This window comes from Crassostrea angulata, chromosome 6, assembly GCF_025612915.1.
Source record: "Crassostrea angulata isolate pt1a10 chromosome 6, ASM2561291v2, whole genome shotgun sequence".
In the NCBI taxonomy this organism is placed as follows: Eukaryota; Metazoa; Mollusca; class Bivalvia; order Ostreida; family Ostreidae; genus Magallana; species Magallana angulata.
The window spans coordinates 43,076,540-43,098,441 of record NC_069116.1 but is presented as its reverse complement, the minus strand read 5'-3'; the positions used below and the strand labels follow the sequence as shown (position 1 = coordinate 43,098,441).

General features: G+C 31.4%; 1 protein-coding gene across 2 annotated transcripts; it reads right to left on the bottom strand.

Annotated features, from left to right (window-relative positions):
* Window positions 1-1,348: 1,348 nt before the first annotated feature.
* Window positions 1,349-21,819, bottom strand: LOC128189748 (uncharacterized). Of its 2 annotated transcripts, XM_052861485.1 has the most exons (21): window positions 21,704-21,819; window positions 20,802-20,841; window positions 19,206-19,256; window positions 18,762-18,870; window positions 18,151-18,221; window positions 16,131-16,205; window positions 15,946-16,039; window positions 15,667-15,736; window positions 15,450-15,540; window positions 14,672-14,765; window positions 14,513-14,582; window positions 14,302-14,389; window positions 11,952-12,045; window positions 11,676-11,745; window positions 10,767-10,851; window positions 8,956-9,043; window positions 7,984-8,062; window positions 7,606-7,738; window positions 4,131-6,182; window positions 3,814-3,936; window positions 1,349-2,615 (listed from the first exon to the last, which is right to left on the bottom strand). In XM_052861485.1, the coding sequence occupies exons 2-21, from the start codon at window positions 20,824-20,826 to the stop codon at window positions 2,365-2,367; spliced, it is 3,813 nt and encodes a 1,270-aa protein (XP_052717445.1). In that variant the 5' UTR covers window positions 20,827-20,841; window positions 21,704-21,819; the 3' UTR covers window positions 1,349-2,364. The 2 variants fall into 2 exon arrangements, with proteins under 2 accessions (XP_052717445.1, XP_052717446.1); XM_052861486.1 differs by lacking the exons at window positions 18,151-18,221; window positions 18,762-18,870; window positions 19,206-19,256; window positions 20,802-20,841; window positions 21,704-21,819 and adding an exon at window positions 16,947-17,324.
* Window positions 21,820-21,902: the final 83 nt, after the last annotated feature.

The following is a 21,902-nucleotide window of genomic DNA, read 5'->3' as shown; positions in this document are numbered from 1 at the left end:
ACAAAAAGAAATAAACAATGACCAGTTCAAAAAGAGATTCTAGAAAATAATGTTCGAGAGAATCAAATTCAATTAAAAAACATAGGTAATCACAAATTACAAAGCTCACCGAGACGAGGCATCACCTTCATGAGACCACCTTTATCATGTTATGTGAAAATCAAACTTTATGATCTTGGATATTCATGGAAACTGTTTTGACACAATATCGTATATCATCTGTTAAAATATTGTATAATATGATCATATGTTCATTTCATGCGGTATTATAAGATACAATGTTTATCAATACAATAATATAAAATACAATATTGCTTCCTATCATACTTACAATATATATCATATAATTCAATAAAATACCGTATTAAACAATGATGAGATATGATATTGTAACATGCGATATAATATTGTATTGTATTGTGTTATACATTATTGTATTTGATCACATAATACAATATCATAATATATAATACAATATAGTATAACATTATATTATACAATATCAAATACTACAAATTCAAGTGAAAACTATGGCTCAGATTCAGCATTCAAGCCTGTCAGGTGCATCAGTATCTTAAGACGCATCATCCATGCTAGTTTGGTAAAGATAGGACCAGTAATAACTAAGATTTATTTTTTAGCATCCTTGGAAATGGAGATCAAGCTTTGCATCTGAGGCTATCTCTGGGATTCATTCATATTTTAGTTTAATCAACTATACAAGTTTGAAATAGTACTATTATCTATTAATCATAAGACCTGTTCCAAAAACCTAACCTTATCCAGCATCTGAAACCTAAAGCTCAGATTCAGATTCAAGCCTGTCAGGTGCATAAGTATCATAAGATGCACCATCCATTTAAGTTTGGTGAAGTTAGGACAAGTAATAATTAAGATATCATCATGAGAGGGCACCTTTTTAAAAACCTAAACCAGCTCTTAAAACCTTAACCTCCTCCAGCATCTGAAACCTATGGCTCAGGTTAGGCATTCAAACCTGTCAGGTGCATCAGTATCATAAGACACACCATCCATGCAAGTTTGGTGAAGTACAGACCAGCAGTAACTTAGATATTGCTATCAAAGAGCACCTGAAACAAAATCCTTAACCTGCTCTAAAAACCTTAACCACCCCCAGCATCTGAAATTCAGGACCCAGATTCAGCATCCAAGTCTTTCAACTCCATAAGTAGGTCCAGATGCATAATCCATGCAAGTTTGGTGAAGATAGGATAAGTAATATCTTAGATACAGGACCTGCAACAAAAACTTTAACCAGGTCCGAACGCCGGTATAGCATAAGCTCCCCCCAACTTCGTCTCGGTGAGCTAAAAAAAAAGAAAGAAAGATCTATGTATATGCCCAATTTACTGGTACACATGCAACTGTAAGCATAAACAAATAAGGTACATAAAATAAGATGGTCCCTTTATCAAGCAAACATATGTATCATCAGATCAGTCTACAGATTATCTAACTAAAGAACAAGACACACATTGTGAAACGTCTTTCTGACACCTAAAATTAAACTGACTGTATTTTGAAGTACAGATAACTGTTGAATACACAAAAATTACAAACCTCTGTTTTACAAAATTAAACAACAAAAAACCATGTATTTTCAATTTTCCATCTCATAAAATACACTTTCTCAACATAATATTATGCTCAAATTGCTTTTTAGAACTACTGTAGAGTTTTACCTCCTTAACGGTACAGTTAATTTATCCCCAAGACTTTTTGTTTGGTGCAATCTAAATCAAAAACTAGCAATCTAGCTATTAAATGGTTTAAAGAGAATCCTGGTAAATGAAAACAGAAAGTAAATTTAAGTATTATTAATGTAAAGTCAGTGAACTTTTAATTTGACCCCTTTATATTTATTCAAGATTCTGCAGTAAATGAAATGCACTATTTTGCAAAATATGCTACAGAAAATGCAAATGAAATGCAATATTTTGCTAATATGTAAAAGAATTTGCAGACAAAAATGTACCGGTAATTTTAAAATTTCAAAAAAATCAATACAAATATGAGTCATTAATAATTATAATTATTTAGGACAATTGGTACAGTATTTACTGACTAAAATGTTGACATTCTTTCAAAAAGTTTTTACATGTAATACATGTAAAAGACAGGAAAATAAGAGTCATTACAGATGATACCAAAAAAATAATGCCTGGGTTGAATTATTTTCCTTTTCAAATTGTTTAAATAATGAATTTATATTCAATTTGTTATCTTTTTGATATCTGAAAGTTTGTTATCATCATTTGTTCCCAATTCAAGTAATTCCATTTTACATTAAAAAAAACAAAAAAACAAATGAGTATATCCACACAACAGGGAAATCTCAATCAGTTAATTCTGCATCTGAATGCTAGATTTTCCACTCCTTGCTTGCATTTTCTTAATTTTTTTTTTCTCCAGTGTAATGAAATTGTGCACAGTGTTTTTAATTTTTTTCCAGCTTAATCTTCTCAACTCTTTATATTCATCCATTGCTTTCTCACATTCTCTTTTCCGTAGCTCTTTGTGTTGTAAAATATTAATTTTGAAAATCTTTCTTATAATGTTGACTTCTTCCTCCTTTAGTCGGCACAAATCTTTTCCTACAAAAAAATGCAACAAAATTACCGGTACATAAATTCATATTTAGTTTTTTCCTATATGCGCTAATAGGAATTCCTATCTACAAACACAACTATATGTTGATATCAAATATAAATGAACCTCATCATGCATTTTTAGATTACTATATTATCACAAATGATTTTCAATAAGCATGGTAAAAGATTTTAATATACACACATACTTTACTTTGCACTAATAAGCATGGTTTCCTATTTGTACCATGTGTTTCCTATAAGACAGCATGTACCTCACTTTGCACAGTTAGAGTTCCCAAGATTAATGAATACCTCACTATGCACAGTCACATATATAAACATAGATGAACCTCACTATGCACTGTCAGTGTTTCTTAATATACTCTCATGTACCTCACTATGCATAGAAAGTGTTTCCTACATATAAACACATAATTGACTACATCTACCTCATTATGTACAGTAACTGTGTACTATACACACATTACATACCTCACTATGCAGTCAGTGCTCCCTATATAAATACATATACCTCATTATGCACTACTTGTGTTCCCTATATATAACACTCAAACCTCACTTCGCACTGTTAGATATTCCCATTTAAAAATTATTTTACTGTGCACTTGAACTGCTAGTGTGTTTTTATACACTTAAATAAACATGTACCTCACTTTGCACAGTTTGAAATTACTATATTTAACAACACTTGTACCTCACCATGCATTTTTCTTTTTATATATCAATTTGTAAATTTTATCTTCATTTCTTCAATATATTTTCTTAGCAAAATCTGTTCAGTAGATTTTATAGATATTAATAACAGAACTATCCTTCCAATACAAGTATCCTTCCAATACAAGAAATACTCCCCATAAATCTAATGTTTCTATGATTTTTATATAACATTTTGTAGATATTAAATTATTTAATTCAAATATGTTTAAAAATTGAATTAAGCCTGTTAAAAATATTTTATAGCTGAAAGTTCTGACCATAGTCTTCTCAAGTGTTATTTACAGATGTGAAAAATCACTTTTGTGAGATATCAAAAAACTACATGGTGTGACTATTTTATTATATAAGGAAACTAAGTCAGAGTGTCTTAAATCTCAAAAGAAAAAGAAGTCAGCATATAGAGGTATAGAAAGTACAAACATTCATGGTACTTAAATATTATCAAATGCTAATATATTTTTACCTCTTGGGTGTTTAGCTTTTGGTTCCATTTCATTTTGTCTGACTGCTTCATATTCATCTGGATTTTCATCATCAATTTCAACCTCATCATCTTCAACTTCCTCATCCTCACCCAAGTTTATTTCTACAATGCACAGCAATACATTGCCATATAATCTGCACATATTTTTTCATGTTTATACCATACATGTAAAATAATTACCTTCTTTGAGATGTGCCTTCACAACTAAATTTACAAACATTTCTTATTGTACTCCTTATTATAGTCTCTGTTTCAAATTACTTTTTTCCCCTTTACACATAATAAAAAAAAAATACCTTCACAGGCAATTTCATCCAGAGACTTCCCACTATACTTTGAAATGTCACCATTGTCAAATGCTGTTAAAATTGTTCCCATTCTTGCTATCAGCAGAGTGTCACTTGGAAGTCGGTAAAATGAATTGTGAATCCTTATGTCATGCCCAAGAAAGCCTGCCATGATTTCCAGATCATTTTTTTCCAAATTGAGGATTTGGGAAACTGTCGCTACATGCTTTCTTAGTTTAGTACTTGTTATATTTGTAGCTTTTGTAACGCTGCATTCTACTGCAAATTTTCTAAGGCAATCCGAACTTCGAATAGGATTCAGAGAATCAAAGCTTGATCTTGCAAAGACATATGGATTTTGGGGATTCACGCCAGCCAGTTTTCTTGTTTCAATAAGCAAATTAATGCTTTTTTCAAGTGCTGGAGTTAGCAGGATAGGAACAGTGCGGCCTCGTTTCCCCCGTATTTCAACTCGGGAGAAAGTTTTACACAAAAGTTTTTCCACTGGTTTTAGAGAATCTTCAATTTCTTTAAGCGAGTCATTTTTAGATCTCTTTTCACAAAAAGCTTGAACAGTTATTCTTTCTGCTTCACCTCCTCTCCTTCTATTAAACATTACAAGTCTTGCTAATGTCGTTTGATTCAATTCATCCCAGATGGATTTTTTAACAGATTTCTGTAACAAAACAACTAGTTTTTCGTTTTTTTCCTTTAACAGGCTTTGAAGCTTTTTGATGTCTTCTGTTAAAGGAAGTCCTTGACCTTTGTTCATTTTGTTTGCCGTTAAAGTTTGTAAAGCACTGCTTGAAATGGAATCACTCCATTCATTTTCACAAAGAGTATAAAATGCATCTGCATTTGTTCTCATATCTTCACTTCCTTCAATCAGAGCGATAGATGTTTTTATTTTGGCACATTTCTTCAAAGAATGACCCAACTTTAGAGCCAATGATGGGTTTGCATATGAATTTGTATTGTCATTGAATCCACACAATGTTCTTGTGCATTTCACTACAGCTGGGAATTTCTGAGGTAGAATAGCATCTTCAAGTGAATGAATGTCTTCATCGAGTTCTCTCAGTGAAATGATAAGCCTTCCTAATTCTCTCATTTTTTGGCTAACATGTGTGTATAAGTGAGTCAAGTGTCCATGCTTTTGATACAATTTTTCTCCAAATTTCACAATTATTGTATCATTTCTAGCTGCAATGCTAATTTCATCTGCAGACATTCTTTTCAAAACATTTTCTCGCAGCCCATTACTAACCTCTGTTTTCGTTGGAAGAAGAAGTGAGGCTTGGGATGAAACCTTTCTATATTTCGGTTTTCTTTCATCAGGGGCAAAAGGACAATTTTTAATGTGCCTCCACAGACAAGATTTCAGAAAAAACCCCAAGCAATACTGACAAGGCAAGAACTTCTCAGCAGATGCATCATTCCAGTTTCTCGTATACGTTATAAGAGTTCCATGTCCTGATTTTAAAACGCTGCAATTGTGCTGATAATCTCCAGAGTTTCTTAGTTTCAGAAGAGCATGTTTTCGGTCCTTTGATTTCAATGGATACGACTCGATATGTTGTACTTCTTTTTCTTTTGCATGCACTCCTAAATAATGTTTTGTAATGTTAGTATATTCTTTCTGGCAGTAAAAACAATAGTGTACTTTGTCCCAGATACGGATCCCCCTTTTGTTACTTGAGTGCTGAACATCTACTTCTTCATCAACGTTGCTTGAAATAATTTCAGTTTTTGAGTCCTTAACTTTTCGCTTTTGTTGTTTAGTTGCTGAATTTGAGTCAGATGTTGAACTAACTTTGTCATCCTGGTTTATGATTTGAAAAGATGCTGTATAAGGGATAATATCAGATTCTGAATCTGAAACACATTCATATTCTTCCTCCTGTCTTTTCTCACTACACTCTTCAGATGTCATACTGCCTGCATCACTGTCCATCTCATAATCGGGATCTTCAGGGTCTGACCACTCCATTGATTCCTCTGAATTTTCTGAACCCTCTGAATCATCTGAACCCTCTGAATCTTCTGAATAATTCTCAAGTCCTAAAAATAATGAAGAGGATGTAGTAAGCAATTGGTGGCTTTTAATAATTAAATATCAAATACAAAACAAACATAAACTTGCGAAATATATAATATACAGTCAAACCTCGTTATCACGAACTAGATGGGACTGGTTAAAAACTTCAAGATATCCTAGTATTCGAGATATCAAGTACAAAATACTTAAAGTTTAAGTGTTTGGGACCTAAAAATCACTTTGCATATCCATTGTATTCGAGATATCGGTGTTCGAGATACCGAAGTTCAACTTTTTATATGCATAACAAACATGTTAACATATTTTGATCACATATTGGAAGCTTTAGAACCTTAAATATCAATTATATCATACTGCGTAAGTCTCACTATGTACACAAGGTCATGGCACATTTCTTAAGCTTGTTAAAGCTGAACACACTTGGTATCTGCCATATTAAATTGCAATTTCTTTATCTGGGGGCCCCTATATATAGTAAGTCACTTAGTCCCTTTTCAGTGTTACCAGTCTGTCTACACAACAGCATATGCTATACAACTCTTGGTAGTGAAAAAATGACTTTACATTAAATGCAGGAAAGTAAGCTACCAACTGAAAGAAACTTACAATAATCTCACAGGTCTATGCAGTAAACCTGAAACTTATGATTGCAAATTTCAAGGGTACAAGAATTTCCCAGTGCAAATATCCTAGCTTGTACATGTATTATCAAAAATATCGTACATGCCTATTTAAGAGTTCAGTTTTACATTAACATGACCTCTTTTAAGAATTTTGGTTCAAAGGTCAAAATTGTGTAAGATAGTGTAATTGAAGATGACACAATGAAAATCAAGATAATCTGTGACATTGAGTGGCCAGACCCCTTCTCATTTCCTTGATTCTTACATAGAATTAGTCTTAATACTCATCAGACTGTTCAAGTGATTCATGCTCCTATTCTCTGTAGTTGCCAAGTCATATGCTGTTTACTGTTCAGATTTCATATATGATTATTTAAATTTAACTATAGAATATAAATCAATAAAGTGAGCATGAATCTGGGGATATTTAAATACATGATAGTTGGACAATATCATTTGTGTCTTGGTGACTTAAAATTGAGATATATTTACAAACAGTTTTACATTTGGACATCATTATGCACTGAAAGACATTACCATATTTATACACATGTACTTCACTATGCACAGTCAGTGCTTAATTCCTATACAAACAATGTATCTCACTATACACTGACAGCGTTTCCTAAATAAACACTCATTTAGAACCTCAGTTTCATTATACTGCGAGTTTATAATTACCCATTAAGTACTAACTACTTTTAGAAAAGCCATATTGTACAAAATCCATTTTTAATACTTTCTTCATGATTTCATAGTGATTATCATATATTGAAAAGAATGAAAATAGCAATGCACTCACTTTTTTCATAATTAAACAGAAATTTTCTGCCACCAATCATCAGCATATCTCCATCATTCAATTCTTGGCCAATTTCAACTGGTTTTCCATTGAGAACAACAGGAAAGCTTTTACTATAATTTGTTAAGTGAGCCTGAAAAATTGCAAAAGTTGATACTTAAAAAAAAAGAATAATTACATCAGATAAAGAATTTGAGACACGTTCAGGGTGAGGAATTTGTAGATCACATTATTTCTTTAAGAAGTGAAATTATAGAAAAAATCAACTTAGGGCAAAACTTACTGCTCAAAATATTATGAAAAAAAACATGTATGTCAAATCAGATAACTTAGAAATATGCATGCAATGATAAACTGACATGTATTAGTATATATTACCTTTGATATTCCAACTGCAACAACTGCATGAATCTTGTCAACATTTTTGAGGGACACTTCAATATCGCATTCTCTTCCACTGCAAACCAATAAAGATTATTAAAACTACAATTAAGTTAAACTTTAATTATTATCATGAACATGGTGTCTCATTTACCATGGATTATCCAAATGAAGTTTAAAGTCCCAATCACTTTTTAGATTTTTTTCAATATATAACACTTCATTGGTCCAGTGAGGTTTGAGATAACAAGATTGGACTATATTGAAAAAAAATTAAAATAAAGAGACACTACAGACCAATTTACCATATTTTTGTCAATCATTTTTGAATGTACAGATTGATAAGCATATAGAAAATTTTAATTTAATGAAGGTTAGAACCATCAAATGTTAATGATAAGCCCATAATTATGTGTTAGGTGTCCGGAATTATGTTTGTTTACGTTATGAGTAGCCAATCATATCAAGGTGAACGACAAGGTTTTTAAATACATGACAAGCCTGTGCTTAATGGGTACAAGTCATCCTGAAATATTTACATAGGATCCGGATGTGTTGACGTATGTTGCAATATTTACATGCCAGACTGTCTTTATTATTGAATTAAACAATGAAATGGGAATCTTTAACTTTGAAAATATGGTAATTCCGCAAAGTTTATAATTTCAATATTGCAACAAAATTAGTAAACATTTTGAGGAAATTATTTTAAAATGACTTTTGGCAACCTGACCTGTAGTGCCACTTTAAACTGCTTTAAGTCAGTATTTCTATGCACTAAAATGTAAAGTACATATTACTCAAATCACTGACAGCATACAAATAAATTTAAGTATAGCATTATAGTACTTAATCCAACACATTTTCTTTCCATTTATTGTTGGCTTGGAAAAAATTCTACTGTAACCAATGTTTGCCATTTTAAATATGTTTTAAATTGCTGAACAGTCAAATCAACATATTCTATACCTTCCAATGACACATTCTTCATCATCCTCCAAAGAACAAGTTGCTCCTAAATTGTTATCCTTCTTAATCACAGTAATTTTTCCAATATCTATCAACCAAAAATCAAAAAATCAAAATAGATCTCCATGTATATTCACAAATATTGTAGTATTCAGTGATCACTGTAAAAAGAAAATCAAAGGCCGGAATGGACACAAAAAAAAATTCATTATATTTCCTTATAAAATAGGTAGTGATGCGTTTAAAAATCAATAACTCATAATGATTACAAAAATCAAAAACAATTCAAAGTTAACAAATAAATGATTTTCTTTCTGCTTTATATTCTGAACAATTTTAAAAGGTTCATAATTTGAATACCTTAACAGTGTATCCCTAATTAAAATAATAAAACATACTTTTATTAATTTCAATTCCCGATTGAAACAAGATTACCTATGGTATGGTTGTTTACAAATAAATCCACAACACCTGCTATCTAAAATACTTCATAATCGTGTTTATTTATTGCAACAAAATCACAATATACGTTTATCGCTTATTTATTTTGGAGACCATGCCTGGTAACAAATAAATTTACATATCAAATTTTATTTTTATCGGGCACGGTCTCCAATTCAAATGTAAGCGATAAACGAAAATAATATTTAGTGAATAAACGTTTACACCTCATTGTATTCATCCGCCATTTATTGATTAAGCAAATTTATGCTTATGCAATGAGTTGTCAATAACCAGAGACTCTGAGGCAAAGTTGGGTTTTTGTACACAATGTAGCTGAATAAATGAAATAAACATCCTGTAATACGTTTAATACTTTGAGGAACTTTTTTCTTATGCGTATTTAAAAGGCAGTGCGGAGCATGAATTTTTGGACCATTGCCAATCCAGACGACTGCTAGAAGGCTGCCGAGCATTAGCTCGACGCCTTAAAAACTGGACTTGCCATGGATTGACGATTGAATAAAAAAAAAAGATTGAATAATAGAGCTAAGAGAAAGATTATCAGTTTTATTATCAGTTTTTATTATGTGCACACACGCATGTACATTACAATGCATTGTTAACTTTTACTATATACACACACATGTACCTCAGTGTGCATTATCAGCTTTTGATGTGCAAACATGATTGAGCCAAAGTAAGTGTACATCAGTGTACACCGGTGTAAAAAGTTGTAATAATATAATCAAGTGGATTTTGTGGTGTAGTTTAGATTAAACAATGCAGTTTTCAGGAAGAATTTGCTTTTTTGTTCAATATTCCTCTGTATATTTTTTGGTTATCAAACACATGCATTTAATAAAACCATGTAAATAAATAATATAGAAATCTGACCAAATGCTGACGGCAAGTTTGTAGCTATAAAATTATGAGGTATGCTTGATTCTTTTTTATGTCTTTACTTTATAAAAATCTCATTCTTGTCGTTCTGATGCAGATTTTATTTCAAAAATGAGAAAAAATTTAAAAGAACAAGAAATTACTTGTCAAAAACTATCTTTAAAAACATAATTTTATCAAACATCATTGCTCTGATACAGAAATCAACTTTAAATGATAAAATGCATTTTCATATTCATTATATTACATAAATTCATCTGTCAAATTTCTAATCACATCATCTTTCTGCCATATTGGAAACAGTGTTACACCTTTCAATACATGCACTAAATTTGGTGTAAGGAAAGTGTACACTGGGTGTACACCGAAAGTCTACACCCATGCACTTGATTAAGAAAGAAGTACACAGTGTAAGCGGTGTAAGTAAATAAAGTTTGCCCGATATTACAGCAATTAAAAATACTTACTTCTATATACCCTTCTTTCTACCTTCCAATTGTATTTTGCTATGTTGGAACAATTTCTACTGTGTTCTGAATAACTGGAGAGATTCTAATAAGAAAAGAAAATAAATTTAATGACAACAAGATGTAATTATAATCAGAGCGATTATAAAGTCTCCCGAACAAAGCAAGGCAGAGCTATTATAAAGTCTCCAAACAAAGCATGGCAATCAGAAGAATAAGACTAAATTCATTATGTCTAGATATTTAGGCACTTCCTGTGTCAGGTGAGACGGAACCACCTTGCATGGTGTTAATCAATAAATCATTTGATATGCCCTTATACACAAGGAACATGAATACATATGGTTTGTGGGCATGGATCTAAACGGTTTTAGAGATATTAGGGCACTTCCTGTTTCAAGTAGGACGGAACCACCCCAGCAGGTCATGACCTACCAGTATATACCATTTGATGCTCCATTGCAAAGGAAACAAGAATACATAAAGTGGAGGGGAAGGGATGTCAACAGTATTAAGTATTTTACCATTCCTGGGGGGTGGGGATAACCCTAGGAGCCAGACCTAATGTACCCCACATATTGTCTAAAACACTCAATATAAGCATCTGAAGACTCCATGTCAATATCTTCATTGGTTTTCAAGCTATAGTCATTTACAATATAGTGTATAAATTTTCCCATAGGATTCAATGTTAGACCCAACCCTCTTTGACCCCCCAAAGATTGGTTGACCAACCCAGAAGAAGAAGAAAAAGAAGAAGAACACTACAAAAACAATAAGTGTCCAAACTTTGTTTGGGAGACATAATAAAAGTTTCCATTCTATCATTATCAAAGCATATTTGACACACAAACACACATCACAATTAAGATTTAAAACAAACAAATTGATGTTGTCTATTGTGCTGACCTTTGATCCGTCGTCTGACACAACTTCCTCAACACTGTCAACAATTTCTGGGGACACTTCTTCTACCCTACTAAACCAAAAATTAAATATACAATGTTTTATGCTTCACAGTTACAAGTATTAAAGTAATTCTTTTTTTCCAAGTTTTTTTTTTTTTGCTGAAAATTAATTAGAACTATCTTCTTAGGATATAAATAAATCAAAATTCTGTTTGTAATTTTAAAAGAGTTGATCCAATTTTTGGAAATCAAACATTGTTTAAAACAAAGAATTTACCTTTGAGTAGCATTATTTTCTTCAGATACACAGTCAGCATCTATCAACTTTAAAGCATCTTCAACATTAATTTCTGCAGGTGATGTATCCAGACCTATTAATCAAAGTAGAAAGAAATGCAGTAAAATACTATATTCTTAATCTGCTTTTATTTATTTATCAGTCTCCATAAGATTGCATGCACATACATTTACCTGACTATGCATTCTCAAGATTTACCCAAGTACAAACAAATGTGTACCTCTCAATTGGTAATCAGATTAAACTATGTACAAATAGCTACATGTACTTCATAATGACTATGATCAGATTACACCATGTACTATGCATTCACACATGTACCTCACTATGTATTATCATCTTGTACTATGTGCACACATATATACATGTACCTCACTATGTATTATCATCTTGTACTACGTACACACATATATACATGTACCTCACTATGTATTATCATCTTGTACTATGTACACACATACATACATGTACCTCACTATGTATTATCATCTTGTACTATGTGCACACATATATACATGTACCTCACTATGTATAATCAATTTTTACTATCGTCTACCGTATATACTCGCTTATAAGTCGGTATTTTGGGAGTAGAAATTTGAATGAAAAGTAGGGGTCCGACTTATAGGCATGACATACAATCAGATAATTTTTCCACTGAGTAAAACTTCGTTTTTGGGTGCCATTTTGTTTCCAACTTTTGACTTGCGATCCCTATTCTTGACATGTTCATTTTTTAATTACTAAAAAGATAAACACATTAATAAATACATTGAAAGTTTCAACTGTATTTCTTAAAAATACGAAAAAGTTTTTTTTTAAAGTATTTTTTATTTAAACAGGCAATTATTTACGCCTTAGGTGATAACAGCTGTAGGTATATAACTGTACTTAAAACAACACAAGCCAACACTGAGTTTAAGAGGCTAATTACCAACCCTAATCAGTCAGTAGGGGATAAAATCACTGTCATTTTATTTCCAGTAGCATTTAAAAAAGTTTTTGAGCTATAATTAAGTTGTATTGAGTGTTTAAAAAATATAATGGCGTCCAAAATCGTAAGTTACAAACTTCAAGAAAGATAACTCTGTTTACAGAAAACTATTAAAAAACATGGCGTCTAAAAGCGATCTAGTTGGATTACAGAACAGCAATTTCTGTTTAATACTTAAAAATTAAACACAAGAATAATTGCTGGTCTGCTTTAAAAAAATAAAGATCGTTTTATAATTATTCATAATTAATTACACCTGAGGTGATAATAGCTATATTGGTGGCTGTAGGTGGCATGTCATCTAAAACAACACAAGCTTACACACCACTTTTAAAAGGGGCTATACCATCTTAATCAGTCAGTTGGGGATCAAAATCACTATCATTTTATTTTCAATAGTATTTTAAATATTTTTAAAGCTTTGACAAGTTTTCATTAGTGTATCCAAAGAACAAAATAAAAACGGCGTCCAAAATCGAAAGTTATTAATCCAGGATTATGAGATGTCTTAACAACAACACTTAAAATGCATTGCATCTAGAAATGATAACAGAGGGGTCAAACACCAATATTTTTTTTATCTACAATATAGCCTAGTCATGCTTGATAAAATGTGCTTATTTGATCGACAATCTGTAGACTGATTTTCAGAAAAAATAACCTGACTTATAAGAGGGTCAATGGCAAAATCTTGTAAATGAACCTGAAAAATGGCAACCGACTTATAGGCGAACAATACTTATAGGCGAGTATATACGGTATGTATACACACATGTACCTCACTATGTATCATCAGTTTTACTATGTATACACACATTTACCTCACTATATATCATCAGTTTACTTTGTAAACACACATGTACCTCACTATGTATTATCATCTTGTACTATGTACACACATATATACATGTACCTCACTATGTATTATCATCTTGTACTATGTGCACACATATAAACATGTACCTCACTATGTATTATCATCTTGTACTATGTGCACACATATATACATGTACCTCACTATGTATTATCATCTTGTACTATGTGCACACATATATACATGTACCTCACTATGTATTATCATCTTGTACTATGTGCACACATATATACATGTACCTCACTATGTATTATCATCTTGTACTATGTACACACATATATACATGTACCTCACTACGTATTATCATCTTGTACTATGTACACACATGTATACATGTACCTCCAATCCATTATCTATACAAGTGTATCTCACTATGCATTCTTAGCTTTTATAATGTACACACACATGTATTCACTATGCATTATCAGTTTTTAATATGTACACTAAGTAAAAATACTTACCGGTACTTCCATGTTCACCTCTCTCTGCCTTCTTGTCTTTTGCTGTGTTTGAACAATTTCTACTGTGCTCTGAATAACCGGAGAGATTCTAACAATAAAATCAATTTAATGCGATTAAAGTTTCCATTCTATTATCTGTATAGCATTTGACACACAATCACACATAACAAAGATTTAAAACACAACAAATGATGTCGTCTATTGGGCTGACCTTTGATCCGTCGTCTGACACAACTTCCTCAACACTGTCAACAATTTCTGGGGACACTTCTTCTACCCTACTAAACCAAAAATTAAATATACAATGTTTAATGCTACAATTATGATCCAATTTTTGGCAATCAAACATTGTTTAAAACAAAGAATTTACCTTTGAGTAGCATTATTTTCTTCAGATACACAGTCAGCATCTATCAACTTTAAAGCATCTTCAACATTAATTTCTGCAGGTGATGTATCCAGACCTATTAATCAAAGTAGAAAGAATTGCAGTAAAATACTATATTCTTAATCTGCTTTTATTTATTTATCAGTCTCCATAAGATTGCATGCACATACATTTACCTGACTATGCATTCTCAAGATTTACCCAAGTACAAACAAATGTGTACCTCTCAATTGGTAATCAGATTAAAATATGTACAAATAGCTACATGTACTTCATAATGACTATGATCAGATTACACCATGTACCTATAAATACTTCCTACTATGTCTAATAGGACTGTACTATGTACAAGTGCACATGTTCCTCGATCACTATGTATTATGAGTTTTAATATATATACACATGTACCTCACTTTGTATAATCAATTTTTACTATTGTCTATGTATAAACACATGTACCTCACTATGTATCATCAGTTTTACTATGTATACACACATGTACCTCACTATGTATTATCAGTTTTACTATGTATACACACATGTACCTCACTATGTATTATCAATTTGTACTATGTATTCACACATGTACCTCACTATGTATTATCATCTTGTACTATGTACACACATATATACATGTACCTCCAATCCATTATCTATACAAGTGTATCTCACTATGCATTCTTAGCTTTTACAATGTACACACACATGTATTCACTATGCATTAACAGTTTTAATATGTACACTAAGTAAAAATACTTACCGGTACTTCCATGTTCACCTCTCTCTGCCTTCTCCTTGTCTTTTGCTGTGTTTGAACAATTTCTACTGTGCTCTGAATAACCAGAGAGATTCTAACAAGAAAATCAATTTAATGCGATTAAAGTTTCCATTCTATTGTCTGTATAGCATTTGACACACAAACACACATCACAATTAAGATTTAAAACAAACAAATTGATGTTGTCTATTGTGCTGACCTTTGATCCGTCGTCTGACACAACTTCCTCAACACTGTCAACAATTTCTGGGGACACTTCTTCTACCCTACTAAACCAAAAATTAAATATACAATGTTTTATGCTTCACAGTTACAAGTATTAAAGTAATTCTTTTTTTCCAAGTTTTTTTTTTTTTTTGGCTGAAAATTAATTAGAACTGTCTTCTTAGGATATCAAATCAATATTCTGTTTGTAATTTTAAAAGAGTTGATCAAATTTTTGGGAATCAAACATTGTTTAAAACAAAGAATTTAATACCTTCGAGTAGTATAATTTTCTTCAGACACACAGTCAGCATCTATCAACTTTAAAGCATCAACAACACTAATTTTTGCAGGTGATGTATCCAGACCTATCAGTCAAAATAGAAAGCAAAGTAGTAAACAAAACTGTACTTTCTAAATCTGCATTATCAGTCTCCAAAGGAATGCACATGCTATTACTGTTTTGTATTGATTTGGCTTGCTTAAGGTCCTGCAAATACTTCTCTTTTAAGTGTCTTGGACTTCTTAGTTTTTCTGAAATGATTAAGACATATTGTAATGATTTTTTTTGCATGTGCATAAGGACATATACAGAGGAAAAGTAAATTGTTTTAGTTTGAGTGTACATGTATATAGTGAACAAAGATTACTAAAATCAAGCTTGAAGAAACAAAAGTGAACAATGTGTTTTCGTTTCATGCATTAAAAATTTCTTTTAAATTAATCTTTAAAAAAATCAGTTCTAAACAATTCGCACTTTCTTTAAACTCGATCAGTCATATCATTAATTTACATGTATCATTCTTTAGGAAGATCAATTTCACAGTTCTTTACCACATTCCCATAAGAACAGCATAGGACTTGATGGTTCTAATTCTAATGAAAATTTCACTTACAAATTAATTTATGTTGCTTTACAGTTTTACAACTTGAATATCGAATTTATGAGCTGATTCAGACAATAATTAAGTTCGCTGTTACACTTCAGTTGAATTTTTCTTGATCATTGTCCTACCTTGCCTTCTTTTCAAAGCATGCATTAGTAGAAAAAAAAACAACAACAAAACAGTGTATGGGGTTATATAATACCAACATTCAAATAACGACGTATCTCTTAGTACATGTTAAAGTTTACTCAAGAATGGTATATACTGTAAAGCATTATCAGCAATATGGAATAAATATCTGCGAGCAACCCCTGCTTAAATATTTTACTTGTCATGAGCTAGTTGTTCATTAATCATGTTATTATAGATAAACAGTTTATCAGCTGACCTGTTAACCCTCCTGCGTTTCGCAAAACTCTACCCATAAATTGTTAAAATTGAACAAATATTCTGCATAGAGCCATATCCCATTCGAGAGACAAAAATCTCCTGCATTCAGCAAGTGAGTGATTTTTACAGAGCTAAAGTTGATCATGTTAAGCATTGTTGACACACCATTCCTATGCGGGTTAGGCTAATAGCAGGAAATATGAGGTTACACTAATATCATTAAAATCATCCTGGTACACTGGCAGAAAATCAGATGGCAAACTATTATTTTATTATATTAGACAGCAAATAATTTTTTTTTAAGAAAAATAATATATTGATAAATCTAAATAGATATGATGTGACTAATTTTATATTTTTACTAAATTAATGCCAATTTTTTTTTAATACAAATCGGATAAATAAGTTATAATCCTGGAATAAAAAGGTAATACCCGGTAATTGGTTTACAGTATGTACCACTCTTGATATAAAGAAATGAAATTGTACCCCATAGCCTATACATATTTCTTTTTTCTTTTTTCAATTACAATTTATATTAACTTCAATGTTTCAGTTTAGTTGAACATTGAAGTTAATTTAATTTGTAATTGGAAAATGAAAATGAATATTGTTTAATTTATGTCCGGTTGTCGCGATGAACTGTCATAATTGCCAGGCTATTGAGAAAACTGAAACTTAAGTATAACTGTAAAAACTCTTCTAAAACTTAGATCCCTTCAAGGCAATTAAAGAAGAGTTTTGTTGGATTATTTTGGTAATTACAGTATTTATCACTATTAAGGGTGGTATGGGACACTAGGTAATGTTTATGTGAATAAAGGTACATTATAATTTAATTACATTCCTTGGTTTAAAATTTTCAAAATTTACATTTGTTGACCAAAATAATACATCTAAAATTTCATTTTAAAATTATATCAAAAATCCAAGCGGGGATTCGAACTCATGACTTCCAGTTCCGCAGCTTACACGCTAACTGATTGCACTATGCCGTTAGGTATATGTAATTGGAAAGAAAAAATATATAATTTAGTAACAAATAATTTTATTGTTTATTTTGTTAGGAAAAACATCACAAATACTTTGGAAGTGTCCCATACTCCCTTAAATAAGCATTTAAGAAAATCCATCTCTTGGACTTGTTTCAAATTAAAATGTTTTGAACAAAAACAACCTTAATATAATCCAAAGATATTTACTCAAGCTTGAAGCGATTAAATTTGAATTGCTTTGAAACTCTCGAAGATTCAGCTTGCCATTACAAGTAATCCTACAGACATGGAAAACAAAATATTTATAAAGTAATTCCGCCTTGATCCATTGTGCCATGTTTTTGTTAACATATTTTGATATACCAATCATACCTTCTTTTAAGCAGAATTTATTTATCTACTAATTTGTTTCAACATAAATGTACATTTTTTTGCATTTTTGACCATTAATTGCTTTTAAGTTAAAATCAGGTTATTCATACAAATCCTCGTTTACATCACAAAGACTTCAAAGTGTGTATCTTGCATATAACTTAACTTCTGACTCTTGAAATTAGGTTGAGAAATTAAAATACCCTGTTCCTGCATTCAAAAATTTTGATGAAAATTGTGACAATGCTCCTTTAATATGCAGACAATTTTTGACAGTCTATATTTTCCTTGGTGCATTGGATTATGAATTTCTACGCATATAATTGTCTGAAATAATTTTGTTTATTTTAGAAATATCAGATAACAAAACCCAATTTTAACGTATATTTTTAATAATAATAAAAAAAGAGATGTATATATATTGCTTTAAAAAAAGAAAATCTTACATTTCATCTTCTTCCCAGAAGGAAATTTTATATACATCTTCCCCCAAAACCTCTTCTACAAAACCAGGCCACCAGATTCCATGTTTCCATTTGCAAAAAACAATCTGACCTGGAAACAAACCCAACTCTCAAGTAACATCAAAGACAGTAGAGATACAAAATAGGTGGCAAGATTAAACAGTGACACACAAAAACGACTGTTTCGGAACCATGCACCAATTTTAACATAAACTGAGAGACCAAAAACTCTAATTATTATAATTAAGTAATCAGACGGGATCGAGCCTTAATTATTCACTGCATATTAATAAAGGCCCATGGTGGCACCGAAGCAGTATATAGGGATCAATTTTACAGTACTTTAAAAGAAAATCTAATTTCCAGACTTTAAAAAATTATTGAGATTAATTCGGCCAAGTTTATAGTAATCTACACTTTACTTACCTTTAACATAAGTAACCAACTTATGTAACTCAGTCTTTCTGCTCTCTACCTCTACAAACATTTATAAATACATCATGATACATCTTTATAAAGATCTCATTTATTTTTTGCCATGTTTATGTATCAAAGTAATTAAATGTGATATTTCCTATGTACTAGATTAAATCTTCATTTTATAAATAACTAAAATGCCTGAACAGCTGAAACAAGCCCGGATCCAAATTTTTTCCTGTGTCTTTCAAAAAAAAAATCGAACCTGTGACATAATATACAGTCATGAGTAATTGTTTTCACTGGAGGGAACTATAGCTTTCCTCTGCATCCGTCAGTCCATCTGTCCGTCCGTCTGTCTGCATGTCCCACTTCAGTTTCCCACACTTTTTTTCTTTAGGCGTTTGAGGAATAATATGAAATTTGCTGAACAGCTTCAAAATGTCCAACTACAGATCAAGTTTACACTTTGGTAGCGTCTGGTTGACATATTTTCGAGAAAATAATTTTTTATTCCAATTTTTTAATGTTCGGGTTCGATATTCTGCATAACAGAGCATTGTTTTCACAATTTCCACAAACCAGTACAGGGCTCTACATTAACTTTTTTCCTACTTGTCCATTCGAACAAGTGCCCAAGATATTTACTTGTTCGAACTTCAACTTCACTTGTCCAAAAAATTTTCAATATTAAAGATCAAATATTGTCAACTTGTCAACTACAGTTCTGTATTACTAAAATAAAGTCATTTATTGATTATTCTTGCCATAATTAATAACCTGACTTCTTAAATGGAAACTTAAAGTGTCTTTCCTAAATGTATTGGTTCCATATATAACATTAAGAAAAACATGATTTGTCAGCTGTAGCTTTGTCATGGCAAATTACAAGACATTTTAAATTTAGCATCAGGTTTTAAAATACCGGGTACATGTAACTCTTATATTGATTTCTCAGCTGTTTTTTAAACTAAACATGGAAAGTCATCATAGTCTATCAATAATGAATGAAACCTAAAATAAATTACATTTCTTTCCAAAATCCTTAAGTTTATCCTTGCTACCTGTTCTTCCTTTCTTTTTGATAATGTGTGTTTGGTACTTTTTAAGAACTAAGATCCACACCTTTACAGTTCAATATTGAAAGTTGTTTGTAATTAGTGAACTTCAATCCTGATCAAGAGTAACTCAATTGCATTTCAATTTGAAGTTGGGATCCAAATTCAAAATAACTAATCGATAAACTTATAACGGGACTACGGATAAACTTATCACAAAACTTTCTTTACTTTCTAAAATGTTGGAGACTTCTTTACATAAAAATGCACTTGTCGAGTCGGACAAGTGGCAAGCACTATTCACTTGTCCGTATATTTTTTTTAACTGGTACCGGACAAGCGTTAATGTTGAGCCCTGCAGTAGGGGACGTGTATTGCTCATGCAATACTCTCAGAATGCTTGTTATTTTTGCAAATTAATGGGGGGTCCAGACCCCCCCCTCCCCTTTCAAGATCCACGTAATTGAAATCTTACAAACAAAATTTTAATAAGCTTACTAATCGATGACATCGGCAGCTAGTACGTACTACAACATGCTATGCATACCTTTTCTCTTCCTTCTTGTTTCCATTATCAAACTCAATTTCTAAAAAGATAAAAATTTTAAAAATAATTACATTTAAATCACTCCTTGTAATACCAACTACATAATAACATGTGTTTACTGCAAGTTCAGTTCAAATGTACCCAGCAGGCAGTCAAAATTTCAAATACAGTTTTTTTGCACATAAAATATTTTTTCTTTCCGTCATTAACCTAGCTGCAAATTATGTTTTTTAGATGACTTTTTTACAATAAATTCATGTCTACAATGAGAGGTAAAAAATATATTTCTTCTAAAGAGAAATCGATTTAAATTATTCTTCATATTACCGATATGATTTCACAAAATTAATCTTGAGACACCCACAATCAGCACAGTGAGACTGAGGACTTGCCAAAATTTCCACACATGCAAAACAAATTTTGGCATGTGCTCTCTAGCAATCAGTCTGCTGAACACACCTTTCAAGTTATACCTTTCCATTAGGCATAGTGCAGCTTCATAACATATTTACAAACACTGCATTCAAATTTCTTCTCCGGATAAATTCAATGACACGCAAAGCATCTTCCAATGAGAACAAATGAATTCTAAAAACCCCATAATATTCGTGATCATCGCATTCTGGCATAAAATCAATTCTCTTTTGACAACAAAAGGCAATAAGTTCATCATATATACAATATCGTTTTGTCAATACAAATCCAACAGACTTGGAAATGGGAAAGGCTTTTAAAGACATCCTTATAATCCTTGGCACAAAATAAATTTTTTAAAAAATCAAACACACGAAGAAGCACATGGTTGATTCCTGTCAAAACATGTAATAATTTCTATTTAAAAAGTTAATTAACTGCATATATGTAGTACCTTAATTACATTACACTGTATATGCTATAATTACCTATAAAACTAAGTATCCAACGTCAATCTTTTTAATAGAAGGAAAACTCAAAAGACCGAGAGCAGGCTCATGTCATCCATTAAAGTTATCTTCCGTTACAAGAAATCTCATTGGATAAAAAATTCACACGAGTCGATACCCGGATGAAAAAGCCCCCCCCCCACCCCCCCATTCATGTCTATCACAAAATCATATCAGG